This window comes from Hibiscus syriacus, unplaced genomic scaffold, assembly GCF_006381635.1.
Source record: "Hibiscus syriacus cultivar Baekdansim isolate YM2019G1 unplaced genomic scaffold, ASM638163v2 tig00109945_pilon, whole genome shotgun sequence".
NCBI classification, from domain to species: domain Eukaryota; kingdom Viridiplantae; phylum Streptophyta; class Magnoliopsida; order Malvales; family Malvaceae; genus Hibiscus; species Hibiscus syriacus.
Genome location: NW_024062535.1, coordinates 2556809 through 2582136, shown reverse-complemented (window position 1 = coordinate 2582136; position 25328 = coordinate 2556809). Strand labels below are relative to the sequence as shown.

Here is a 25328-nt window from a genome sequence, read left to right as displayed (position 1 = left end):
CACTCAATTTCAAAATCAAGCAAAAAAATTCCAAAACCATAACATGTTCTACCCTAAATCCAGAGCGTGAATGATTTTTTTTTCTTCAACAATCTTAAGTTCCGACGAAGATTCCTTTCTCCGATTACAGTGAACTCCACTCCGACGAGACCACAAAACATGTTCGTTCTTCAATTTTACTTTTCCATTTTCTTTTTCCTTTTGAATCTTAACATGCATGTATAAAAAACGTGAATTTAGAAAGAAAGAAAAAAAAAATACAGCTTTAGTAACGTTGAACACAAAAAATCTATCTTTCCTTAATTTTTTTTTCAGTAACAGTTGGAATAACGGCGATTGCGTCCCGTTATCGACGCAATCGTCCGTTTACCGTTTAATTGCGGGCGCCATCGACCGCAATCGGTGTGAATCCATGACAGACCGTAAAAACCACGAATAACGGTTTCGAACGGTGACGCGACCACAATATCGCGGCCGCTATAACGTTTTCAAAACGCTATTTGATACCCTGGGCACATTGCCTCCATTTCTTTCACTCTCCGACTGGCCTCCGGGAATCATAGAAGGCATCCAACTAGATTTACCCCAACGGAAGTTACTCTCAACGTGACGTTCGGACAGCCTACTATCCTACCTCCCTCACTTCTATCACATATGAGAATAGGGTTAGCTAATTTTTTTTTCAGCACAGCGGTGGTAGTGTCGGAATCGAAAATGCATGAAAAGACCTCTCGCAATTCTGACACCTTAAACAACAACCTTCGTAAAACCCTGGATACTCAAACAACCTGTGACAGTACGGACAAGCTGTCCAAAATGTTGACGGTTTCTGCATCTAAGTTTCATTATGGATCGTAGAACCCGTCAACCGCCGTTGCATACCGTCATGATTTTGTCCTCTTCTGGTGACCGGTAATTTCCCTGACTGATTTGAAGGATCGCCGGAGCTGCTGAAGTCAATCCTCGTGAAAAATCCAAAATTTTTATCGCATTGAGATTTTTTCGAGGCGTTCGATAAAACGGCCCATGCATCGGCTACGATCTTAAACGCGTGATCGGCAAAAGGGAACTTGTTTTTGTCGGGGTGGAGAAGGAGAGCTAGGTGACGATACTGTTTCTTGATGAAATCGTTTTCTTCAGACCGGCGATCCAGTTGCAATATAGAGTACCACTCGTGGTGGTTGTTTATTTTTTTCTCGGCGGCTAGGAGGACGTCGGCGACCGCTAGGATCCGATCCGAACCTTCCAATAAGGGTTCGGTCTCTTGGGCTAAGATTGCGAAGTCCCTTGAGCCGTTGAAATCACGGTTTTGGAGAAGCTTCTCGGCCATCCCTAGAAGGCGTAGGGCTTCAGCTCTACTGCCATTTTCCTCCATTTTCTTAATCGTCTGTTTGGATGATAAGAAAAACGAAGGATAGGGTTTCTCGACTTGTTCAGTTTATGTTGGAATTTCCAAGTTCGTATTGGACGTAAATGGTGTTGTCCTTTTAATTAATTACATATAGTTTTAAGTTTATTAGACAGGAAACTCTGCCCTTTCTGGTCTTTTCACCAAGCATAAACTTTCCTAATAAAAGAGCGTTTAAAGTGAAAATTTTTCTTCCTCGGTGGTTGATAGGATTCCAGCACATGGATTTAATGTATTAAGTCGTTTCAATGAACAAATATTTTCAGTTTACTTGAGGTCAAGTTTTAATTTCGGTGCCTATATTACGTTGAAATACGAAATTTGATCCGTACGTATTATTTTGACATAATTAATTTTATATTTGACATGAATCAACTTATCTTAATAGTTAAATGAATTGTTGTTGTTTCTAGAGATCACGGGTTCAATACCAACGACTGCAGCAGGGTGATTGAATGTTTATTATCAAATGATTAAAAATATTTAGAATAGATACTACTTTGTAATCATTTTAATTTAATTAAAAATTTAGTTTTATATTTGGGTAATACACATATGGTCCCTCGATTATAAGGTGATGTTTTGTTGAGTTTATCAACTATTAAAAGTTACAAAATATTCCTTTAACTATAGAGCGTTGCTTTGTTGTGACATTTGACTATTGAAAGTTACAAAATGGTCATTCGACTATTCAAATGTTCCAAACTTGTCCTTTTTCATTAAAAATTGATGATAGTTTGAGTTGGACGTTAACCTATTAACAAGAAAAAAGTTTGATCTACATATATTATTTTGACATAATTAATATTGTTTAAAAGAAATCATATCACAGTAAATATGTTAACGTCCAGCTCAAATTGCAATCATTTTTAATGAAAAATGACGAGTTTGGAACATATGAATAATCGAGTGACCATTGTATAACTTTTATTATTCGGGGGACTAAATAAAGCAATGTCTTATAGTTAAGTAATCATTTCATAATTTTTAATAGTTGGTAAACTCAAAAAACAACACACTATAGTCATCACCTATTTCGAGTTACGACCCGCGTTATTATGGTCCAGGTAAAATTATTAAAACGAACTCCTTAACCTTTAAATTTATGTAATTTATGTAACGTCCCGAATTCCGAGTTAGTAATTTGGCTCAACCCGAAACCCAAAATTTGACCCCAAAAGACCTTATACAATTGTTGGACCAAGTTTAGTGTTAATGGGCTTGGTTGGGCTCAAGAGTTTTAATGTTTAGTGCTAAGAATTTTACGAAATAGAAAGTAAAGGGACTAAAAGTGTAGTTTACACATAGTTCAAATAGAAAGCTAAAAACCCTTCATTTTATATGATTTACGTGAACTGTCTTCCCCATTTTCTCACCAAACACTCATCCTCTTCTTCTTCATCATTTCTCTTTTCTTTTTTCTCTTCCAAGTGAAAATTTAAGGATTCAAGCTAGTTTACTTTAAACCAAGGTAAGATTATTTCTCCCCACCCTTCAAGCTTCAAATTAAGCTCTACATTGCAAGTTTTAGAATTAGTTTTCAAAAATGGGTATTGAGAGGTTTATGAGAATATATAGTTTTTAGCTTATTATTTGGGTGGATTTGAGTTATAGAGAGTTTATTTAGATTATCCAACCCCTAGATGGATTAGTAATCCATTTGCTCACTTTTGTTTAGTGAAAGAGATGGGAGAAAACTCAAGAGAAAGTGGCAAAGAAAAGTTGAACATTGGGTGAGTTGGGAGAGTTCTAGCCATCAAAGAAGTAAGGTAACACATTTACAACTATCTCATACAATTTGTGGGTCACTAGAAAATGCATGATAACTAGAAAGTTGAGATTGAAGCATGTATGATCATCCATGGTAGACTCTAGCTTATGGTGTTATTTAACTTATTTAAACCTCCTTTATAATCCATTTTATCATGTATAAACTTATGTTGGTCAATTGAAAATATTGAAATGATTTTGTAAGGGTTTGAAAGTGTTTAAACATGTAAAAATTTGAAGTTGTAGAAGAGGTTTCAAAACCGCCTATGGTTGGTTTCGAAACCTTTTGTCCATAATGTAATTTCAGGCAAAGGCTTTGAAACCTCTATAGTAGATTTCGAAACCCCTTGCCTAGACCTTAAAAAATTATGTTAAGGTTTCTAAACCTCTACAGTAGGTTTTGAAACCTTTGACTGGTTTTGGCCAAATAGGCCAAAAAGGTACACATATGGCTGTGGACTTATAATATGCTTCTAATTTGAATACTTTTTAATAAAACAATAAGCGAGAATGAAATATTGCTAAATACAATTAGAAACAAGAAAAATTAGGGCGACATAAAACTAGCCTTGATTGATGCTCGGGAAACGATCAGGACACCCGAGCTCCTTTAGTAAGATAATGGTGTCGAAGTATAGAATCAGTCATGATATCCTTAGGTAGTGTACGAGGCACTTTAAATCGACTAACTAGGGTCGAGACCCGACACTCGTGAGGGGTGGGTTAGTCGAGGGTGTTGTGTCCGTGTAGAGATCCCAGGCCTCATCGTTGGTAAACTAGAGGGGTGTGTGAGCTCCGAGATGCAGAATCCTTAGCTGCACCATGATGTTTATCATAGAGTAGAGAGTGCAGTATATGAGTATAGTCACTATTTCAGTATTATCAGTTAGCTTATGCGTGACATGAACACTTTTAGTATGGCTTAGTTGTTAGTGTGGCATTGGGCTAGTTAGCTCATCGTTTGGAATTTGTTTCCTTACGTAGGTTAGGTCGAGAAGCAGTCAAAGGACCTTTTTTCCATAAATGATCCAGACCAAACTAGTGCAGAATACGTCTCAAGTTCATCTTAGAGGGCATGCATATTTGTAAATTTGTGGTTGATTGATCTTAGCATGAGTATTTACAAATGATCGTTTTTTATAAAGAAATTAAAATAAAAAATTTTGTCAGCCACTCCGATGGTTCCATGTGACATTCTAACCGGTCAACTCTGTGTCGTACAAGTCTAGGGTATTACAATTTACATGTATGCTATTTTAAATTTTAGTCCATTAATTTATATTACTTTTAATTTTATCCTTTAATTTCCAGCATTTTCATTTTAGTCCCTTAAATTCTAGTATTTATTTTTTAGTATTTTTACAATTTTAGTTGTATTTTTTATTTCTTTCATTTAAGTCCTTTTATTTGATGTGTTTCAATTTCAGCCTTTTATTTTGAATTGCTTCAATTTAGTCCTTTTAGTGTTCTAATTTAGTCCAATTTTGAATTTCTTTTATTTTAGTCCTATTTTGATTACATAGGTTTCAGGCTAAATCCTTAAATTTAGTTTCATTTTAACTTAGTCCCTAATCTTTTTAATTTAGATGAATTTTTTATTTGGTCCTTGCATTTATACACAAGGTTTCATATTAATTATTCGATCCAATAAATTGATAAAATTGGTTAGGATAAATAATTAGAGACTCCATTTTAGTTTAATTTCACTTTAGTCCTTTAATTCAGGTAAATATTTTATTTGGTCCTCACATTTATGCTCGAAGTTCCATATTAATTATAAGATCCGATAATTTGTTAAAATTGATTAGCATTAATAATTAGATCCTGAATTTTAGTTTAATTTCACTTTAGTCCTTTAATTTAGGTGGATTTTTTATTTGGTCCTCATTTATGCCCGTTGTTCCATTTTAATTATTCGATCCAATAAATTGCTAAAATTGATAAGGTTAATATTAGATCCTACATTTTAGGTTTAATCTTTTAAGTTCTATAAATTTCATAATTTGACACTTTGTTAGAGGGTTTCCTTAATTAACTCACCTAGCATAATTAAGTTTAATAATTGATTGTTTGATTGCATAATTTGATTTCAAAACAAAGCAATGTTCATTTATTAGGGGTTAATAGTATATTTTTCGCATTATGTCGGGGTGACCACTATTGATTCCTGAAGTAAATTAACATTCTTTTCAAAGTTACGCAGCATGATTTTAAAATTATTAAGAAAATGTTTATTTATTGGGATTAATAATGAAGCTTCTTCTTGTGTTTGAGGGTATTTGTAATTGATCCTAATAAATTGATACCCTTTTTTAATTTGCATACATAATGGATTTAAATTAAAATAAAACTTCGAGCTCAAAATATCTGATTTTAAAACATAGGGTAATTGACCATATATCAATTTTTGGCATTGTGTGGGTGCTAATCCTTCACCACATGTAACTGACTCTCAAGCCCGTTTTATTGGTTCGCATACCAAAATTTTGGTATTTTTTATAAAATAAAATATTTTATTAAAATTATCATATTTTAGGTGTTCAAATCTCACCTTAAAAATTATTGATGTCGACTCCAATCTTTTCACAAATATTTTCTAAAACCTCGTGGGTCTCAGCCCCAAAAGTCGTTACGACTGCTCGACGACTCCGTTGCAGAGCTTTGTTTAAAAAAAGTTGAGTCACAAGTCAATACCCTGATTTTAAATTTGGAAAATTTGAGTTCGCGTTTATTTAATTTATGATCAATTAATTTATAAAAAAAATTGGAGAAGATTTTCTCTCTAGTTACAAGTTTTCCTTATTTGAATATAAATAGAATTATTGCATATCATAGCTCTATATCCAAGCTTTATCCTGTCTCGCCTAAGTGGGAAGAAATGTTACACCACTGAAGAAAAATGGTTTTCTTCATGTAGGTCTGACAGAGTATGAAAAGCATTCTTTATGTCTTCAGGACTACTGTTTTACTTGATAGACATTTTTGTGAAGTGATCCAAATATATATAGGTTTTATCTAAATATTGAGTTAAGTTTTAAGTTGGATAATTTTTTTAAGCTAAATCAAATGACATGCGGAGGGATATAATACTTGGTTTGAATAAATTGATTGAAAATTTGATTAGACCCATGTTTATCACTAAATATTTCAGATCTAATAATAAATATAAGATATGTGCATTGTCAATAGTTAAAATAAATTATGAATATATACTACTTTATAGTCATCCCATACTAATCACTTTTTTATATCTTTATTAGGTTTTAGTCTCATCCACGAGTGGCGGATGCGCTAAGCCCCATATGGGCCAAGTGCATCCCATTATTGTAATACCCCAAATTTTGGTTAGTGACCAAAATATAACTTTTGAAAGTTTGATGGTCAAAGTATAAACTTGAAAAATTTAGGGAATTAAGTGATAAAGTTCCTAAAAAGAATTTTATTCCATAAATAGATAGTTAACTCTTGAGAGTAGGGTTTTTATGGAAATCATATTTTTGGATTTGGAATTTTAGTAAAGAAAAATGAGAAATGGTTAAAGTTCAGTAAGAAATCGGTAATTCAGATCGAATTGGAATTTTACAAAAAATTTGAGGATGTTATAAAATGGTGGGAAATATTATTTTAATAATTTAGATTAGAGAAATTTGGTTTAGAATTGTGCAATTTTTCAGATTTAACTGAAACAATGGAATTTAGTGACTAAAACGTAATTTTTGAAAATTCATGGGAAGTTTTGTAAATCAAAGTCAAAATAATTAATATTTGACTTTGAAAGATGATAACGATGAGTTGTCATGATTTTATGGTGAATAAGAATATTCATTAAGGGTATTTTGGTCTTATCCTAATTCTGACTGCCGAAGGTCTCCCACGGAAGCTGCTCTCAACCTGGCGTTGGGGGCAGCCTACTATCATATCTCCCCCTTACCCCATTACATATGAGAATATGGTCAGCTATTTTTTTTAAAGATGAAATGCACCAACATTTCATCCAAATTGCTCATTTTCTTCATCCAAGCTGCGTGGGTTTTCTCCAAAGGTGAGAGAAAGCTTCAACTCAATTTTAAAGCAATTTCCTTAGGATTTTGAGTATGATGTAAATAGAAAATAGTTATATGCGAAAATGCTATCATTTGGTACTAATATTGCATGATAATCTTGTTGGTGTGTAAAGATTCCAAATTCTATAGTTTGTGTTCATAAAAGGGATCATGAAATTGATGATGGATCTTGATGTTTGTGAGGTAGTAGATTCATATTCAAGCGTGTATGATGATTAGAACATGTTTAATCTTTCTAGAACTTGTTCTTTAAGTTTCGGCCATGGATGGTTTGAGTGAGAAAAGTATAGAAAATTATATATGGGGTTAGAAATGATGAAGGAAATATTCTACAAGCCTTAAAAAATTTTAGGACCATTTTGTAAATTTTGAAAAGTTGGGAATCAATTAGACAACTTTGGAAAATTGATGGGTTGTTGTGTAAGTCTTATATAATTGATGTATTATGCTGGAAATTGTTTGAGGAATTGAAATGAGTGTTTAGATGTGAAATATGATTATTTTGGAAGTTTGAAAAGATTAGTGATTTAAGTACAACATTTTCATAGTTGGGGTACTTAAATGTAATTATGCTTTTGTGAAAGTATTTGAATGGTAATAATATTTAATGCTGGAATTTTTGGTATTAAGAAACTAAGTGATAAAATAGTGAAGGACCATTTTGTGTAAATTGGAAAAGTTGGTGCTCATGTTAAAAGGAATTATTAAGTGTTAAATATTTTGGTCGAAAATGAGTTTCAAGTATATTGGTGAGAAATTTTATACTCAGTTATATTATTTTGATCATGGTAAAATATTGAATATGTTGGTAACATGATTTTATGGCATTTGATTTTGACATTGTAATTCATGCATGAATTGTATTGCACTGTTTATTGTGTTAATTGCCTCACTAAGTTTATACTTAGCGTGTGATGATTTTCACGCGTAGGTAAAAAGCAGTAGTGGAATAAAGAGGTCAAAGTGGCATCAAGCATCAAGAAGTATATTTCAATATCAGTAAGACATCCTATGATGTATTCTTGACTTTATTAGTGACATGTATTTATTAATGTTCTATTTGTTTTGTTGAACAAATTTGGAAACAAAATGGAAATTTTATAGTGATGATAGGTTAAGTTTTTATGAGTTTTATATTTGTATTTTGTTGTAAGAGTGAATAGTAACTGTAGCGTTTATTGTAGCAGTGAACAGTACCAATGTTTAAAATTTTTCATAATGCTTCAGGGGTATTGATACGTACCGATACCTTGCTACAGGTACCGATACCCTCACTGTTCACTATTCACGGTACTATTCATAAAAACTGTTGAATTAAATTTGTTGAAATGAAGCATAATTCATATGATATAATATTTTTATGATATCAGTTACCAATTTAAGAAATAAATTTTAAATCACTTTTAAAATGATAAAATGGTTTTAGAAATTCGAGTTACATCTATAATTTGTATACGGGTTATGGGTGTTACAATTATTTTGGAAAAGTGGTTAAATTTAACTTAATGTGTCAAAGAAAAAAGAAAAAAATTAAAATTTTATATACCCATTATTTTTAAGGAAAAAAATTAAACTTTTAAACCATATTTTTTAGTTTTTGGATCCGCCACTGTCATCCATTGCGATCATAAATAGAAATGATGTTAGCTTTAAGTGTTGAAAACATTTTTGTATTTAGATATAACAAAATTAGTTTAAATGAATTTTAAGATTTTACAAATGACTTTCCAAATATATTCAATTCAATTAATCGAATATCAAATTATTACTCCAAGTCTTTTAAGATCAATTTCAAACCTTACTAAATGTGTAAAATTGTGTTTTATACTTAATATATTTTTTAAAACAATTTTCACAAAGTATTTTGAATCAAAATCAAGCCTAAAATCAATTTTCAGAGAGATGCACCGATGCACCAATCCATGCATCGATGCACCATGAATTAAATTGAACATCGAATGCATTTCATGCATCGATGCACTTACCATGCACCGATGCACTAAGGATTTTATGAAAACATCGAATGCATTTGATGCATCGATGCACTCTGGCTATTTTGAAACATCGAATGCACTTGATGCACTTTTAGTGCACCAAAGCATTAAGGGGCTAACGGTCAAAATATTTGAATTTTACACTGATGCACCGATGCACCATGGGTATGCATCGATGCACTGACGCTCTTAATTAATTGTTTTCACACTTAAACGGCTCTATTGACTCCACTAATCATCCCCAACATTCAGAAGTGATTCAAGGTGTATTTAAACAAGCTTAGAAGCCATTGATCAATAACAAGAAACATCAAGCAACTAGAATCAAGAGACAATCAAAGAGAAAGCATCAAACCTCAAGTTTGAGCATTTCAACAATCAAAGAGAAAGCATCAAACCTCAAGTTGAGCATTTCAAGCCTATTTTTCATTCAATATTCATTTTTCTTTCAAGAACTTATTGTGCTCAATCGTATTTATTCTTGAGTGTTCTTTCTTTGTTCTAGAATTGTGCAAACATATTTACCTTGTGATGTTTTTCTTGTAAGTTTGCAAATTTGTAATATTCTCTTTGAGAAAAGAGTGTTCTCAAGAATTGGGGTATATTCTTGAGGGAGTTGTAAGGTTATCTCTTTGGCCTCAAAAGAAAGAACAAATTAGTGAATTTATTGGAAAATCCTTAGTGTGGATAGCTAAGGTAGTTGACGTAGACTTTGGTTGATAAAGTCGAACCACTCTAAATCATTGTGCAATTACTTTCAATTTTCTGCAAAAGTTTCCACAAATTTTTCCATTTGCCAATTCACACCCCTCTTGGCCGATTTTGTCAATCGATTAACTCAACAATTGGTATCAGAGCCTAACTCATTTGAAGGTTTAATCACCTCTTGAGTCGATTCGGGAAGAGTTACATCGATAATTAAAGTCATCAATGGCCTCTACTTCAAACTTCGACTCCGGTATCGATTCGATGCCGTCAACAAGCCTCCTTCTCAATGGGGCTAACTATGCCTATTGGAAAAATAGGATGATGTATTTATTCAAGCAAGTGACATGGGAGCATGGATGTCGTAGAAGAAGGATACATCAAGCCTCTCACTCATCCAAGATTGTGGAGTGAAGGAGAGACAAAAATGTCCAGCTCAACTCCAAAGCCATCATATCATATTTTGTGCTCTTGGACCAGATGAATACGGAAGAGTTTCATCTTGTACAACCGCCAAAGAAATATTGGACAAACTCCAAGTCACTCATGAAGGTACCGATGAGGTAAAGAAATCTAAAATTAGTATTCTAACGCATAGCTATGAAAATTTCAGGATGAAACCAAATGAAGATATCAAAGCTATGACAGATAGATTCTCAACGATTGTCAATGGTCTCAAATCATATGGAGAGATCATTTCAATTGAAAAGCTTGTGAGGAAGTTAGTTTACCCCCTTCCAAAATCATGGCAATCAAAGAAAACGGCAATCATCGAGTTCTAAGGACCTAACGTCCTTAACTCTTGAAGAGCTAATCGGTTCACTCCTCACTCATGAAATGATGCTTGAAGATGAGGTGGACCTCGATAAGATTGAAGAGACACCAAAGGAGAAGGAGAATAAGAAAAACATTGGAGTTACTCTCAAATCCACAAAAAATGAGAGTGATTCAGATGAAGATGACAATGACGAGGAAATGGCATTGTTTGCCAAACGGTTCAGAAAAATGATGAGACCTTACCGAGGAAGAAAATTCAAACTAAATGAAGGCCTAAAAATGAACCAAAAGAGAATGACTCAATCATTTTCTATGAATGCAAAAAGCCGGGGCATGTCAAATATGATTGCCCACAATTGAAGAGAAATGGTCAATCAAAGAATAAGCACAAGGCTCATGTGGCTACATGGAGCGATGAAGAAGGTTCTGATGAAAAGGAACAAGAAGTAGCAAACTTGTGCTTAATGGAATTCGAGGATGATTCTAAGGTAACCTCTAACTCATCTGATTTTGATGATTTATCCTATGACGAGTTATTAGAGGAATATAATGGGTTTGCTTCGGATTTTGAGAATTTTTTTTAAAATATAAAAATGAAAATAAACTCATATCCAAAACCAACAACGATCTTGAAAGTAAAATCAAAGATTTGCAAATCAAACTAGAAGAGTTTGAAAAAGAAAATTTTGGATTTGCAAAATTTACTTTCAAAGGTCAATGATGATCATCAAAAGAAAATTGATGATCTTAAAGCTTCTTTTGATAAAGTTGGAACAAAATATTTTGAAAATGGAGAAAATTCAAAATCCAACTTTGTTAGAAAAAGTTTTAAAAACTACAATCATAGAGGTCCCCAAAGAACCTCTAATGGAAAAATTATTAGAAGTATATGGGTTCCTAAAGAGCTCATTACTACTAAAGATAATGATAACCTACACAAATGGATACCTAAGGGGACTAGGATTTTGGAAACTAATGAATATGGACCCAAAAGAATTTGGGAACCAAAAATCAAAAATTAATCTATGTTTGTAGGAAAAGGAGCATTGCTACAAGGCACGAGAAACAAATCTAAATTCATGGTACCTTGATAGTGGACGCTCGAGACACATGACCGGGGACAAAAACCGGTTCATAGAGATTAACGCCAAAAATGGAGGAGCAGTGACTTTTAGTGATGATTCTAAAGGTCACATTGAAGGTATAGGTATAATAGGTAATACCTCTTCCATACAAATTTAAAATATGTTATATGTGAATGGATTAAAGCATAATCTCTTGAGTATTAGTCAATTATGTGATAAGGGATTCAATGTCATATTTGAAACTAATGGTTGTAAAGTCATTGACATTGTATCTAATAGGATTATGCTTGTTGGTCATAGAATAGGAAACATATACATGGTGCATTTAGACTCTATAGAAATGACTAATTTATGCCTAGTTGCAAAGGATGAGCATGATAGTTGGTTATGGCATAGGAGAATAGGACATGCTAGCATGAGTGTTTTGCAACGGTTAGTTCAAGGAGAATTGGTTCGAGGGCTGCCTAAACTTAAATTTGAAAATGATAAAATCTGTGATGCTTGTGCTAAAGGAAAATAAAAGTGAGTTTCTTTTAAATCCATTAATGACGTATCAACTAGTAGAGTATTACAATTGATCTATATAGATCTTTTTGGGCCAACTAGAACTACTAGCTTGGGTGAAAAACAATATGCATTTGTCTTGGTAGATGACAATTCTAGATATACTTGGGTTCTATTTTTAAGTACTAAAGATGAAGCATTAGAATATTTCATTACATTTTCAAAATAATCCAAAATGGGGTTTATTGAGTTTTGTAATTCTAATGGTATTAGCCATAATTTTTCAGCACCTAGAACCCCTCAACAAAATGGAGTGTTGAGAGGAAAAATCAAACTTTAGAATAAATGGCTAGAACTATGCTTTGTGAAATAATTTGCCAAAAATTTTTGGGCGGAAAGCCACAAATACCGCTTGTTATGTTGTAAATCGAGTAATGATAGGCCAATTTTAAAAAAAACTCCATATGAAATTTTCAAAATAAAAAGCCTAACATTAGTTATTTTCATCCTTTTGGATGTGAATTTGTTTTTGAACACGGTAAAGAAAACCTTGCCAAATTTGATGCTAAAAGTGATGAAGGAATTTTTCTAGGTTATTCCTTAAATTCTAAAGCTTATCGAGTATTTAATAAAAGAACTTAGTTGTAGAAGAGTTTGTTGTTTTCGATGATAATCCCCTTCCGAGGAAGGATTCTTGTATGAATGATGATGTAGGTATTATAAATACAAATGACGTTAAATACGACTTTGGAGAATCATCATCAAAGGAAGAGACGAAAGATGAAGAAACTCATGATCCTCTTGAGAATCCAACCATTGAAGAAATTGAAGTATCTTATCCAAGAGAGTACAACTATGTCAAGGATGGTGAGATTATAGGTGATCCATCAAAAGGGGTAATAACTCGATCTTCTCTTATAAATATTTGTAATTTTGTTGCCTTTATTTCATGCATAGAGCCTAATAATATTACAGAAGCATTAAATGATGAACATTGGATTATGGCTATGCAAGAAGAATTAAATAAGTTTGAGAGAAGTAAAGTATGGACATTAGTTGAAAGGCCTAGTAATAAATCTACTGTAGGTACTAGATGGGTATTTAGGAATAAGCTTGATGAGAGTGGTAATATAGTGAGAAACAAGGCTAGACTTGTTGCTCAAGGGTATACTCAAGAAGAGGGCATAGAGTATGATGAAACATATGCTCCCGTAGCTAGGATGGAAGAAATTAGAATGTTATTAGCATTTGCATGTTTTCATAAATTTAAATTATATCAAATGGATGTTAAAAGTGAATTTTTAAATGGTTTTATAAAAGAATAAGTGTATGTGGAACAACCTCCAGGTTTTGAAGATTCAAAATTTCCGGATCATGTTCTTAAATTGACAAAAGAACTTTATGGTTTAAAACAAGCTCCTAGAGCTTGGTATGAAAGATTGTCAAACTTTTTAATTGAAAAAGGTTTTTCAAAAGGGAAGGTTGACACTACATTGTTTTTAAAGCATAAAGGTAAAGATTTATTAGTAGCTCAAATTTATGTTGATGATATAATATTTGGTCTACTAATGATGTTCTTTGCCAAGAATTTTCTAAGCTAATGCAAAGTGAGTTGAGATGAGCTGATAGGGGAGCTCTCATTTTTCTTGGGACTCCAAATCAAACAAAGAAAGATGGTATCTTCATCAATCAGATAAGTACGTCAAGATATGCTCAAGAAGTTGGACTGGAAATGGCAAACCTCATGACACTCCAATGAGCTCTTCAACAAAGCTTGACTTAGATGAAGGAGGTAAATATGTAGATGTTAAATTATATAGGTCAATGATTGGCTCTTTACTTTATCTAACTGTAAGTAGACCAGACATTATGTTTAGTGTTTGCTTATGTGCTAGATTTCAATCATGTCCTAAGGAATCACATTTACTAGCTGTTAAGAGAATCTTTAGATACCTTAAGGACACTCCTAGTTTAGGACTTAGATGTTAAATTATATAGGTCAATGATTGGCTCTTTACTTTATCTAACTGTAAGTAGACCAGACATTATGTTTAGTGTTTGCTTATGTGCTAGATTTCAATCATGTCCTAAGGAATCACATTTACTAGCTGTTAAGAGAATCTTTAGATACCTTAAGGACACTCCTAGTTTAGGACTTTGGTATCATAGAGACTCTAGCTTTAGCATGCGATGCAAATTAGATAGGAAAAGCACCTCCGGTACTTGCCAATTCCTTGGAAATATGTTGATTTCTTGGTTTTCAAAGAAACAAAATTGTGTTGCATTATCTACCACTGAAGCGGAATACATTTCAGCCGATAGTTTTTGTGCACAAGTTTTATGGATGAAACAACAACTTTTTGATTATGGAATTGAAGTAGGTACCATTCCTATCAAGTATGACAATACTAGTGCTATTTGTCTCACTAAAAATCCATCCAACACTAGAACTAAGCACATTGAAATAAGACATCACTTCATTAGAGACCATGTCAGTAAGGAAAATGTAGTTCTAGAATTTGTTGATACTTTGCATCAATTAGCGGATATCTTTACAAAACCTTTAGACAAGGAAATATTTTGGACACTTAGGAGAGAATTAGGTTTAATTGACCTATCTTCACTTAGTAGTTAAAATAATTTAGCACTTTTAAGAATAAATGAAAAATGCTTATAATGGTAATTTTTTATTGCATTCTTTGCTATTAGTTAGGGGAGTTTATATTTGGTGAAAATTAATTTTATGTTCAAATATTGCTTAAAGATTAATTTGATTGATTGAACATGATTAATTTTCAATATATGAGTTGCCAATACCACTAGAACAAATTAATTTAGCATTTTAAGTGTTTAAAACGGATTTTTGACATTTCTGTGTTTCATGCATCGATACACTTAACAATGCATCGATGCATCCCTTTGAATGTTCATCGATTCATCATGATGATGCACCGATGCACGCCTTGAATGTGCATCGATGTACGGGGTTAGCATCGATGCATCTGTCGGGTTTTTAGATAAAACCCCTTTTTCTTCATCTCTCAAAACCTAACTCTAAAACACTCATGCCGTTCGCCCTCTCCTCTCTCTCTAAAATCTCATTTTGCTTAAAATCAACAAAATATTGTTGGAATCCTCGAGTTTTTTCAACTCCCAATCCTGCATTTATCATCAATCGTGCAAACAACATCAATTCCTCTCAAATCCGAAATTTTCAAGGTAATATTTCAAAAACCCTATTTTATTAATTTTTGATCTTAGGACTAGTTTTAATTAGTTCTAGGATGAAGATTATATCGGGCATTGATAGTTTGATGATTACAAACTAGTTTTTACAACTAATTTCATCAAAAACTCATAAATTTTAAATAAATTTGTAAATTTTTGAAATAAAAAAAAATCAAAAATCTGAAATAAATTTTTATTTAATTATGTTGTTTTTATGAAAACTATACATATTATGATTTTACAAATATTATTTTATAGTTTTCAAAACCTTGCCCATTAGGATTCGGTTTAGATAACCTTGAATTATTGAGGACTCAATTGAGTTTTGGGATTGATTATTGTGCATACATGTGTTTAAATTTGCAGGTTATATTCCGTTTTTCGATTCCTAAACAATGTCTAATCCCAAATGCCCTAGGACTTCGTCAAGTCGTTCTCGTTCAAACCAACCTCCTAATCCCATTTCTCCTCCACCTTCAACTCTATTAGGATCTTGTTTTAACATGCCTGAGCGTCGTAGAGACAAATTGTACTCAAGGTATAGAAATTCTTTCCAAACTTATAGAATTCGCAAAGAGCGTATTCCTTCGCTTCAAACCATGGTTGACATTGACTTCGAATACCTTCCGACTCTTAAAGCTTGGAAGTTTGATAAATTATTTAAGCTTAAACCTATCGTCTATCAACAATTGGTCCGCATTTTCTATTCCAATGTGGTGTGTATTCAAAATGAAACTCAATGTGGAACTATAGCCATTAGATCCTATCTTTTAGGCCAATATATTAATATTGACCCCGAGACTATAGCTTTCCGATTTGGGTTAGATAGTGGTGTATAAATGGGAATGAAAATGTGGAATATCCCTATGTTCCAAACTCCAGTGTTAGTACTCTACGATCTCATCATGATCGTTTTCTCCATTTGATGATCTCTTGGTGGTTTAGACCATCCGGAGGTAGGTACTCCATACTTCATGCTAAGGATTTATGGTGGATGTATTGTATTAAAAATAAAATCAAAATAAATATGCCCCACATTATTTTCAGTCCACTAGTGGACATCGTAAACATTGTTCCTTCAAAACATGTTGAAACATTGATTTATGGATTCTCTTAGTAATCTCTTTATCAAACTTGGTCTAGAAGTCTCTCGACAATCCTATCCCAATCCAAAATCAAATCAATCTCACATCCTTGAAGAAAGCAGATTGGAAACAAGACGGGGTAACCGGTCAATGGGTTTTTAGACCCGAAAAATAAACTCCGGGAGCTAGTTCCTCACAGGCTGTTCCGAGCTCCTCTCGTGTTCCTCCTCCTCCTCCAGCTTCTAACGATGATCCTGAATTTCAAAAACTTATGCAAGACATCGATGATCACGTACCTGATGATGAGCCCGCACTGGAACCAGCTCCACAAGAAGATCAAATGCCTCCATATTTTCGTTCGTTTTTGGAGACATTTGATTTACGGTATGCGTCCATGGATTCACGCTTCACATTCATTGAGTCTCAGCTCTCTACCTTGGGATCTCAACAACAAGATATGAATGATCGTTTGGATGCACTCACGCTTGAGATGAGAGCTCGTTACCCTCCTCCTCCCGCCGATCCTTCTATGGATGAATAGACTTGTTTTACTTTGATTGTTTTTGGGTTGAACTTGAATTTAAATTGTTAAAACATTTTGGATTGTCTTTCTTTGATTGTTGGATGACTGTTTGATGGATATTTGAACCTTTATTTCATATATATATTTTGGTTTGTTTCAATATATGCATCATTTACCTTTTAGTTGAAATATGACCAATTTACCATTTAACATTTTATTATGAATATTGATTATGAAACTAATGGCTAATCTTTCTTTTGATTGTGATCTTAGCAGCTTAAACTATATATATATATATAATATATATATATATCAATTGGCTATTTTTTCAAAACCTTGTATAAATCGATTTTAAGTCTTTTTTGATTTAACAAAAAGGGGGAGAAATGTTATGTTTTAAGGAAATGTTATGTTTTAAGGGAAAAGTGTTATAGTAAGGGGGAGTAATTTTTCAAAATTGATTTCAAATTTTAGAAAATCTTAAATTAACACAAATGTTTTGTTATATCAAAAGGAGGAGATTGTTGAAAACATTTTTGTATTTCGATATTACAAAATTAGTTTAAATTAATTTTAAGATTTTACAAATAATTTTCTAAATATATTCGATTCAATTAATCGAATATCAAATTATTACTCCAAGTTTTTTAAGATCAATTTCAAACCTTACTAAATGTGTAAAATTATGTTTTATACTTAATAAATTTTTTAAAACAATTTTCACAATGTATTTTGAATCAAAATCAAGCCTAAAATCAATTTTTCAGAGTGATGCATCGATGCACCAATCCATGCATCAATGCACCATGAATTAAATTGAACATTGAATGCATTTCATGCATCGATGCACTTACCATGCACCGATGAACTAAGGATTTTATAAAAACATCGAATGTATTTGATGCATCGATGCACCAACCATGCATCGATGCACTCTGGCTATTTTGAAACATCGAATGCACTTGATGCATCGATGCACTCTTAGTGCACCGATGCACTAAGGGTCCAATGATCAAAATATTTGAATCTTACATTGATGCACTGATACAGCATGGGTATGCATCGATGCACTGACGCTCCCAACTGTTTTAATTAATTATTTTCACACTTAAACGGCTCTATTGACTCCACTAATCATCCCCAACGTTCAGAAGTGATTCAAGGTGTATTTAAACAAGCTTAGAAGCCATTGACCAATAACAAGAAACATCAAGAAACTAAAATCAAGAGAGAATCAAAGAGAAAGCATCAAACCTCAAGTTTGAGCATTGCAAGCCTATTTTTCATTCAATATTCATTTTGCTTTCAAGAACACTTATTATGCTCAATCGTATTTATTCTTGAGTGTTCTTTTTTTGTTCTAGAATTGTGCAAACATATTTGCCTTGTGAGGTTTTTCTTGTATGTTTGCAAATTTGTAATCTTCTCTTTGAGAAAAGAGTGTTCTCAAGAATTGGGGTATATTTTTGAGGGAGGTGTAAGGTTATCTCTTTGGCCTCAAAAGAAAGAACAAATTAGTGAATTTGTTAGAAAATCCTTAGTGTGGATAGCTAAGGTTGTGGACATAGACTTTGGTTGATAAAGTCGAACCACTCTAAATCACTGTGCAATTACTTTCAATTTTCTGCAAAAGCTTCCACAAATTTTTCTAATTGCCAATTCACCCCCCTCTTGGCCTATTCCGTCAATCGATTAACTAAATATTAAGACTTCAATCCACTATTGGCCAAGGTTTTAGTCTCATCCACGGCGATCATAAATCGAGATGAGGTTAGGTTTAAGGCTTCAAATCCACTATTGGACATGGTGAGTTGGCCTGTAAATGAACTGAACGTTCACCAAACCGTTCATAAATCGTGCGGCGGGAAGTTCGTTTATGTGCGTTTATTTATTAAATGAATGAACATTAACATAGGTCTCATTCGTTCATTTACGTTCGTGAACGTTCAGTTATGTTCGTTTGGTTATGTTCGTTTATGTTCATTCATTTATGTTTAACCCAATCTTCTTAAATCAATTTTGGTGACCAATTTGTAAGTATCTTAAAAATATTAATTAATCTGATATTCTGATGAGCAACTCCATAATTAACCCAATTTTATTTGGAAAACCCAACAATATTAACATGGATTAGTTCTTTTTGAACGATTCATAAGCTGCATACCCAACACCATCAACATCCACTGTGCCGGAACCCTATATGACTGCGACACCAGTAGGTTATCCGATGAACAAAGTGGAATCCCAATTTTCAACTTGTACATAGCACGAAATTAAGGACATGTTTGTTTGATCCCCAAGGATTAAGGTCCGCAATCACATGAAACACAATCTGTGTTCATCTCGACTGTTGTTGAAGGATAGAGGAAGAAAGAAAGTGGAGGAACGTTATGCAATCCCACATCAGTAGCAAACAAGCAGCTCGGGGTTGGTAACCTATATAAAAGAAGATGGGGGAGAAAAAGTTTAAGCATCTTTGCGCTTGGGGAAATGTCTAGCTTGAATTGAGCTTGAATCGAGCTCAGAATCGAGCTTGAATCGATCTTAGAATCGAGCTTCAATCGAGCTCGATTCTTGAGTTTTAATCGAGCTCTTAAATTTTTTTTGAGTTCGAGCCTTTTCGAGTTTGAGTCAAGTTTCAATATTATATTTCGAGCTCGAGTTGAACTTGATATTTTAAGCTCGCGAGTTTTTGAGTCGAGCTGACTTTGAAAGTTTTTTCGAGTTCGAGTCGAGCTCAGCAATACTCGAGCTTGACTCGGCTCGTTTACACCCCTAGGTAGGGTCTCCAACGTTTATGTTCGTGTTTGTTTATGTTCGTATTTGTTTATTTTCGTGTTTGTTTATGTTCGTTTATTTATTAAATGAATGAACATGAACAAGTTATATTCCTTAATAAATGAACATGAACAAAAAAATTTTGTTCGCTTATGTTCGTTTATTTATTAAATGAACGAATATGAGCATACCTTCGTTCGTGTGTGTTCTGTTCGTTTACAGGCCTAATGGTGAGGCACCTTTCGCCATGATGTAAAACTGCCAATGTCCTCAAAATCCCAATGTAAATAATTTTGGGAAATATTTATAAAAAAGAAAATGAAATTAATTTCATAGAATATAATTATGAGTAGATTATATGTTTTTGCTTATTTTCGTTAGTAAATCCAAATCGAAAAGAATGCAACGGATTTTCCGAAGTAGAAAAACAGGATTCTGCTTTCATTGGTCAGCGGAGATCAAAACCAATGTAATTACATTTCAACCAACCAACAAAGGAAAAGACAAAACTGTTGGGAAAGCGGAAACAAAACTCGACGGTCTCACCAGCGATCCAAGTACGAAAAACTGAAATCGGGAGGAAGAGATGCGAATACTTACAGTGGGTTCCTTGAAAACACCAAGAACAACAGTGAATACGGTGGTGTAGATCGATTCGAATCGAAATCCTCCACGAAATCACGTCTCGGCTTCTACTCAGTTCACCCGATTGAGAGCAATATTTGTTTTCCCAAAAACTATTTTGAGAGAAAATGGCTGAAGGGTTTGTGTGTTTGTTGCAAAAACGACTGACTGCAAGACCTAACACTCCCTTTTATAGCCAAGTTATCCTAATCATATTAGGGTTTTATTATTTCAAATTAATTAAATCTATATTTAATTAATTGGAATTTAATAATCCTCTTATATCCAAGTTACCCTAATCATATTGGGGATTTTATTATTTCAAATTAATTAAATCTATATTTAATTAATTAATTGAAATTAAATATTCGGGATTATTAAAACATATATTTTAGTAACATACAACAAATTGTACATCTTTGCTCATTTCAATCCTAGGATATTACCTTGTAGGTTCTTGTAACGTTAGCAGTAATTATTAGAACAATTCTAATATTACATACAATGAGTGACATCTAGCAATATATCATTCTCACCTAAGTTACAAGAAAATATGATTCGACATATCATCTTGGTGATTACTCTTTTATGTATGACATCCTTATGTCCTTTATATCTAGAATAGGCACAAGTCTTGGAATAGTCACGCTTGTATAACCCATCTATTATTTCTTGATATCTAGAGTAGACTTTAATTAACGAATAGTTTATGATATCTCATACCAACTTATTCGAGCATAGCCATGCATTTCTAGTCTTACTCAATCAAGTGGCCTGTGATATATTTTATATTATGTAGGAAGGACAAATCCTATCTTAATCATACACACCCACTACATATATTGAGATATATTCAATAATAGTCTTTATAGAGCAACCAGTCACGGAGCTTGTTTAGCTGCATCAAAACATACAATAATATATGTTGGGATAGTATTGATCTCAAGTATGAGGATCATACATATAGTCATCACCATGAGCAATGTTATGACTGTCACATAATAATCCAAGACAAATGCTCATGGTCAGTCAATCTAGTACATTGTTCTCTAACAATATAATCATGTATCAATTCTGACATCTCTATGTCAATGACAACTCATTGTCATCAATCAATAACATGTTAGTCTTAAGCGTATTATTATTGTCCATGCCCATAATAATACTTGACTAGGGATCTTTCAATAATAACAATTATGTCATTATATGGACTATATTATATTTCAGTTTATGTTAAACACATATATGAAAATAATAGCGGCAATGCCTTTATTCAATAAAATCGGTAAATAAAATTATTACTACAATCATCATATGATTGGTCTTTGAGCATACTCTAACAATCTCCCACTAGCACTAAGACTAATCAATCACATATCTAATACCGAGTGACTCAGTGTGACGATCTTGCCTCTGCTGTGTAAGAGGCTTTGTCAAGGGATCAACAATATTGTCATCCGTGTGTACTCTACATATTTCCACATCTCCTCGATCAATGATCTCTCGAATGAGATGAAAACGCCTAAGAATATGTTTGGATCGTTGATGAGATCTTGGTTCCTTTGCTTGTGCAATGGCTCTATTATTGTCACAACGGAGTTCTACAACATCTGATATGCTGGGAACAACCCCTAATTCCGATATGAACTTCTTGATCCAAATATCCTCTATTACTGCTTCACTAGCTGGAATATATTCAGCCACTGTTGTAGAATCAGCTACTGTGTCTTGCTTCGAACTTTTCCAGCTCACAGCACCTCCATTAAGACAAACACAAACCCGATTGCGATCGTGAGTCATCCTTGTCAGTTTGGAAGCTGGCATCAATATAACCTTTTATACTAAGCTCTTCATCCCCTCCATAGACAAGAAATTTATCCTTAGTTCTTCTTAAGTACTTATGGATATTTTTAACCGCAACCCAGTGATTTTCACCAGGGTTTGCTTGATACCGACTCGTCGTGCTTAGAGCATACGATACATCTGGTCGAGTACATATCATGGCATACATATAGAACCAATAGCCGAAGCATATGGAATCTTATTCATCTGTTCTCTTTCTAGTGGAGTTGAAGGACACATTTCCTTAGAAAGAGAAATGCCATGTCTCATAGGTAAAAATCCTTTCTTGGATTCTTCCATACTGAACCTTTTCAGCACTTTGTCTATATATGTACTTTGACTCAGACCTAGAAGTCGTATTGATTTGTCTCTATAGATCTTAACTCCTAAGATATACGCTGCCTCACCTAAATCTTTCATAGAAAAACAATTACTTAACCAAGTCTTAACAGACTGTAAAGTAGGTATATCATTTCCTATGATGAGTATATCGTCTACATATAAGATTAGGAAAGAAACAATGCTCCTACTAGCCTTCTTATAAACACAAGGCTCATTTTCATTTCTGATAAAACCAAACTCTTTGATTGCATCATTGAAATGAAGATTCCAGCTTCGAGAAGCTTGCTTTAGTCCATAAATAGACCTCTGTAGCTTATAAACCTTTCCAGTATTTCCTGGAAAGACAAAACCTTCTGGTTGTGTCATATACACATCCTCTTCAAGTTTTCCATTAAGGAAGGCAGTTTGATATCCATTTTCCAGATTTCATAATCATGGAATGTAGCTATTGCGAGCAGGATCCGGATGGACTTAAACATAGCTACAGGGGAGAATGTTTCGTCATAGTGTACACCATGAACTTGTCGAAAACCTTTAGCGACTAATCGTCCCTTGTATGTTTGTACATTACCATCTATATCGATTTTCTTCTTGAAAACCCATTTATACCCTATAGGTTTGACCCCTTCAGGTGGTTCAACCAAAGTCCATACTTGGTTTATTGACATGAAATCCATCTCAGATCTCATGGCTTCAAGCCATTTCTCAGAGTCTGGACTAGACACTACATCTTGATAAGTCTTGGACTCATCTTGATCAATAAGAAGAACGTCTCCATGTGTCGTAACGAGAAATCCAAATCTCTCAGGTATATGATGTTCTCTTGAAGATCTACGCAGTGATTGTGTTTTAAAATTTATTGAATGCTCCTCAACAACTTGTGAAACAAGCTCATCTTCAGGTTATTGAACTTCTCCAAGTTCAATATTTCTACCCTTCCCTTTCTTTAAGGGAAATTCTCTTTCGAGAAAAACTCATGTTCGAGCAACAAACACTTTGTTCTCGTTAGGGTTGAAGAAATAGTATCCCTTAGTTTCTTTAGGATATCCAACGAATATACACTTATGAGATTTACGTTCGAGCTTTGTAGACATCTGATGTTTTATATAAGCTTCACAACCCTAAATCTTCATGAAAGACATACTGGGACGTTTCCCAGTCCATATCTCGTATGGTGTCTTTTGAACCGATTTAGATGGAACACGATTTAGTGTGAAAGCATCTGTTTCAAGTGCATGTCCCCAAAAAGAAGTCGAAAGATCACTATGACTCATCATCGATCGAACCATGTCTAACAGTGTTCGATTCATTATTTCAGAAACTCTGTTCCACTGTGGTGTACCAGGTGGTGTAAGCTGTGAGACAATCCCACATTCTTTTAGGAGTTCATCAAACTCTATGCTTAAGTATTCTCCACCTCGATCTGATCGAAGTTCCTTAATACTCTTTCCTAGTTGATTTTGTACTTCATTTTTAAATTCCTTAAACTTTTTAAGGACTTTAGATTTATGGCGCATAAGATAAATATACCCATACCGACTAAAGTCATCGGTAAAAGTAATGAAGTAATAGAATCATTGGTTCACATACATCACTATGAATTAACCCCAATAAATTATTTGCTCGCTCACATTTACTATTAAAAGGAGCTTTAGTCATTTTCCCCAACAAGCAAGATTCGCATACATCATATTGTTCGAAAACAAATGAATCTAAGAATCCATCTTTATGAAGTTTTGATATGCGTTTCTCACTTATATGGCCTAAACGACAATGCTAAAGATAAGTTTGATTCAAGTCATTTGTTTTTTGATCTCTTAGTATTTATGTTATAAATGGCGTTATCTTGATCCAAAATATAAAGACCATTAACCAATTGTGCCGAACCATAAAAAACATTATCGAGATAAAAAGAACAACAATTGTTCTTAATAATAATCTCAAAGCCAATCTTGTCCAAACAAGAAATAGAAATAATGTTCTTAGTCAAACTAGGCACATAATAACAATCCTCTAAATTTAAATCAAGTCCACTAGGCAAAGATAAAACATATGTCCCTATAGATAATGCAACAACTCTTGCTCCATTTTCCACTCGTAGGTCCACGTCTCCTTTAGCCAGATCCTTCTCTTTTTCACTCCCTATACAAAAGTACAAATATGAGAACCACAACCGGTATCTAATACCCAAGAAGTAGATGTTGACAAATTAACATCAATAACATAAATACCTGAAACAAACGTTCCGATTTCTTTTGCCTTCTTGACCTCTTCAAGGTAAACAAGGCAGTTTCTCTTCCAGTGTCTGGTCTTATCGCAATGGAAACATTTTTCATTCTTTGCTAACTCCCCCTTTGGGTTTCAATGCATTTTTCCCTATTGGTTTGGTCTTACCATTTCCCATAGACTTTGCCACTACCTTTTTCTTTCCTTTTCCTTTGTCCTTGTGGACCATCAGAATGGGCTTAGGTCCAACCTTTTTCATGTTACTTTCAGCAGTTAGTAACATGCCAAGTAACTATGGAAAAGTTTTGTTAATTTTATTCATATTGAAATTAAGGACAAATTGGCTAAAGCTATCTGGCAACGATTGCAGGAT

General features: G+C 33.5%; 1 protein-coding gene and 1 long non-coding RNA gene across 2 annotated transcripts; both read right to left on the bottom strand.

Annotated features, from left to right (window-relative positions):
• Nucleotides 1-528: 528 nt before the first annotated feature.
• Nucleotides 529-25230, bottom strand: LOC120210949. The gene is made up of 3 exons (XR_005524544.1): nucleotides 25220-25230; nucleotides 16670-16674; nucleotides 529-835 (listed from the first exon to the last, which is right to left on the bottom strand). It is a non-coding gene; the product is annotated as an uncharacterized LOC120210949 (long non-coding RNA).
• LOC120210948 (uncharacterized J domain-containing protein C17A3.05c-like) lies at nucleotides 828-1423 on the bottom strand. The gene has a single exon (XM_039209590.1). It carries the CDS (start codon nucleotides 1373-1375, stop codon nucleotides 836-838), a length of 540 nt encoding a protein of 179 aa, XP_039065521.1. The 5' UTR covers nucleotides 1376-1423; the 3' UTR covers nucleotides 828-835.
• Nucleotides 25231-25328: the final 98 nt, after the last annotated feature.

Excerpts from the sequence above, each read along its gene's own strand:
- LOC120210948 (XM_039209590.1), bottom strand. The coding sequence starts at position 1,375 with ATGGAGGAAAATGGCAGTAGAGCTGAAGCCCTACGCCTTCTAGGGATG.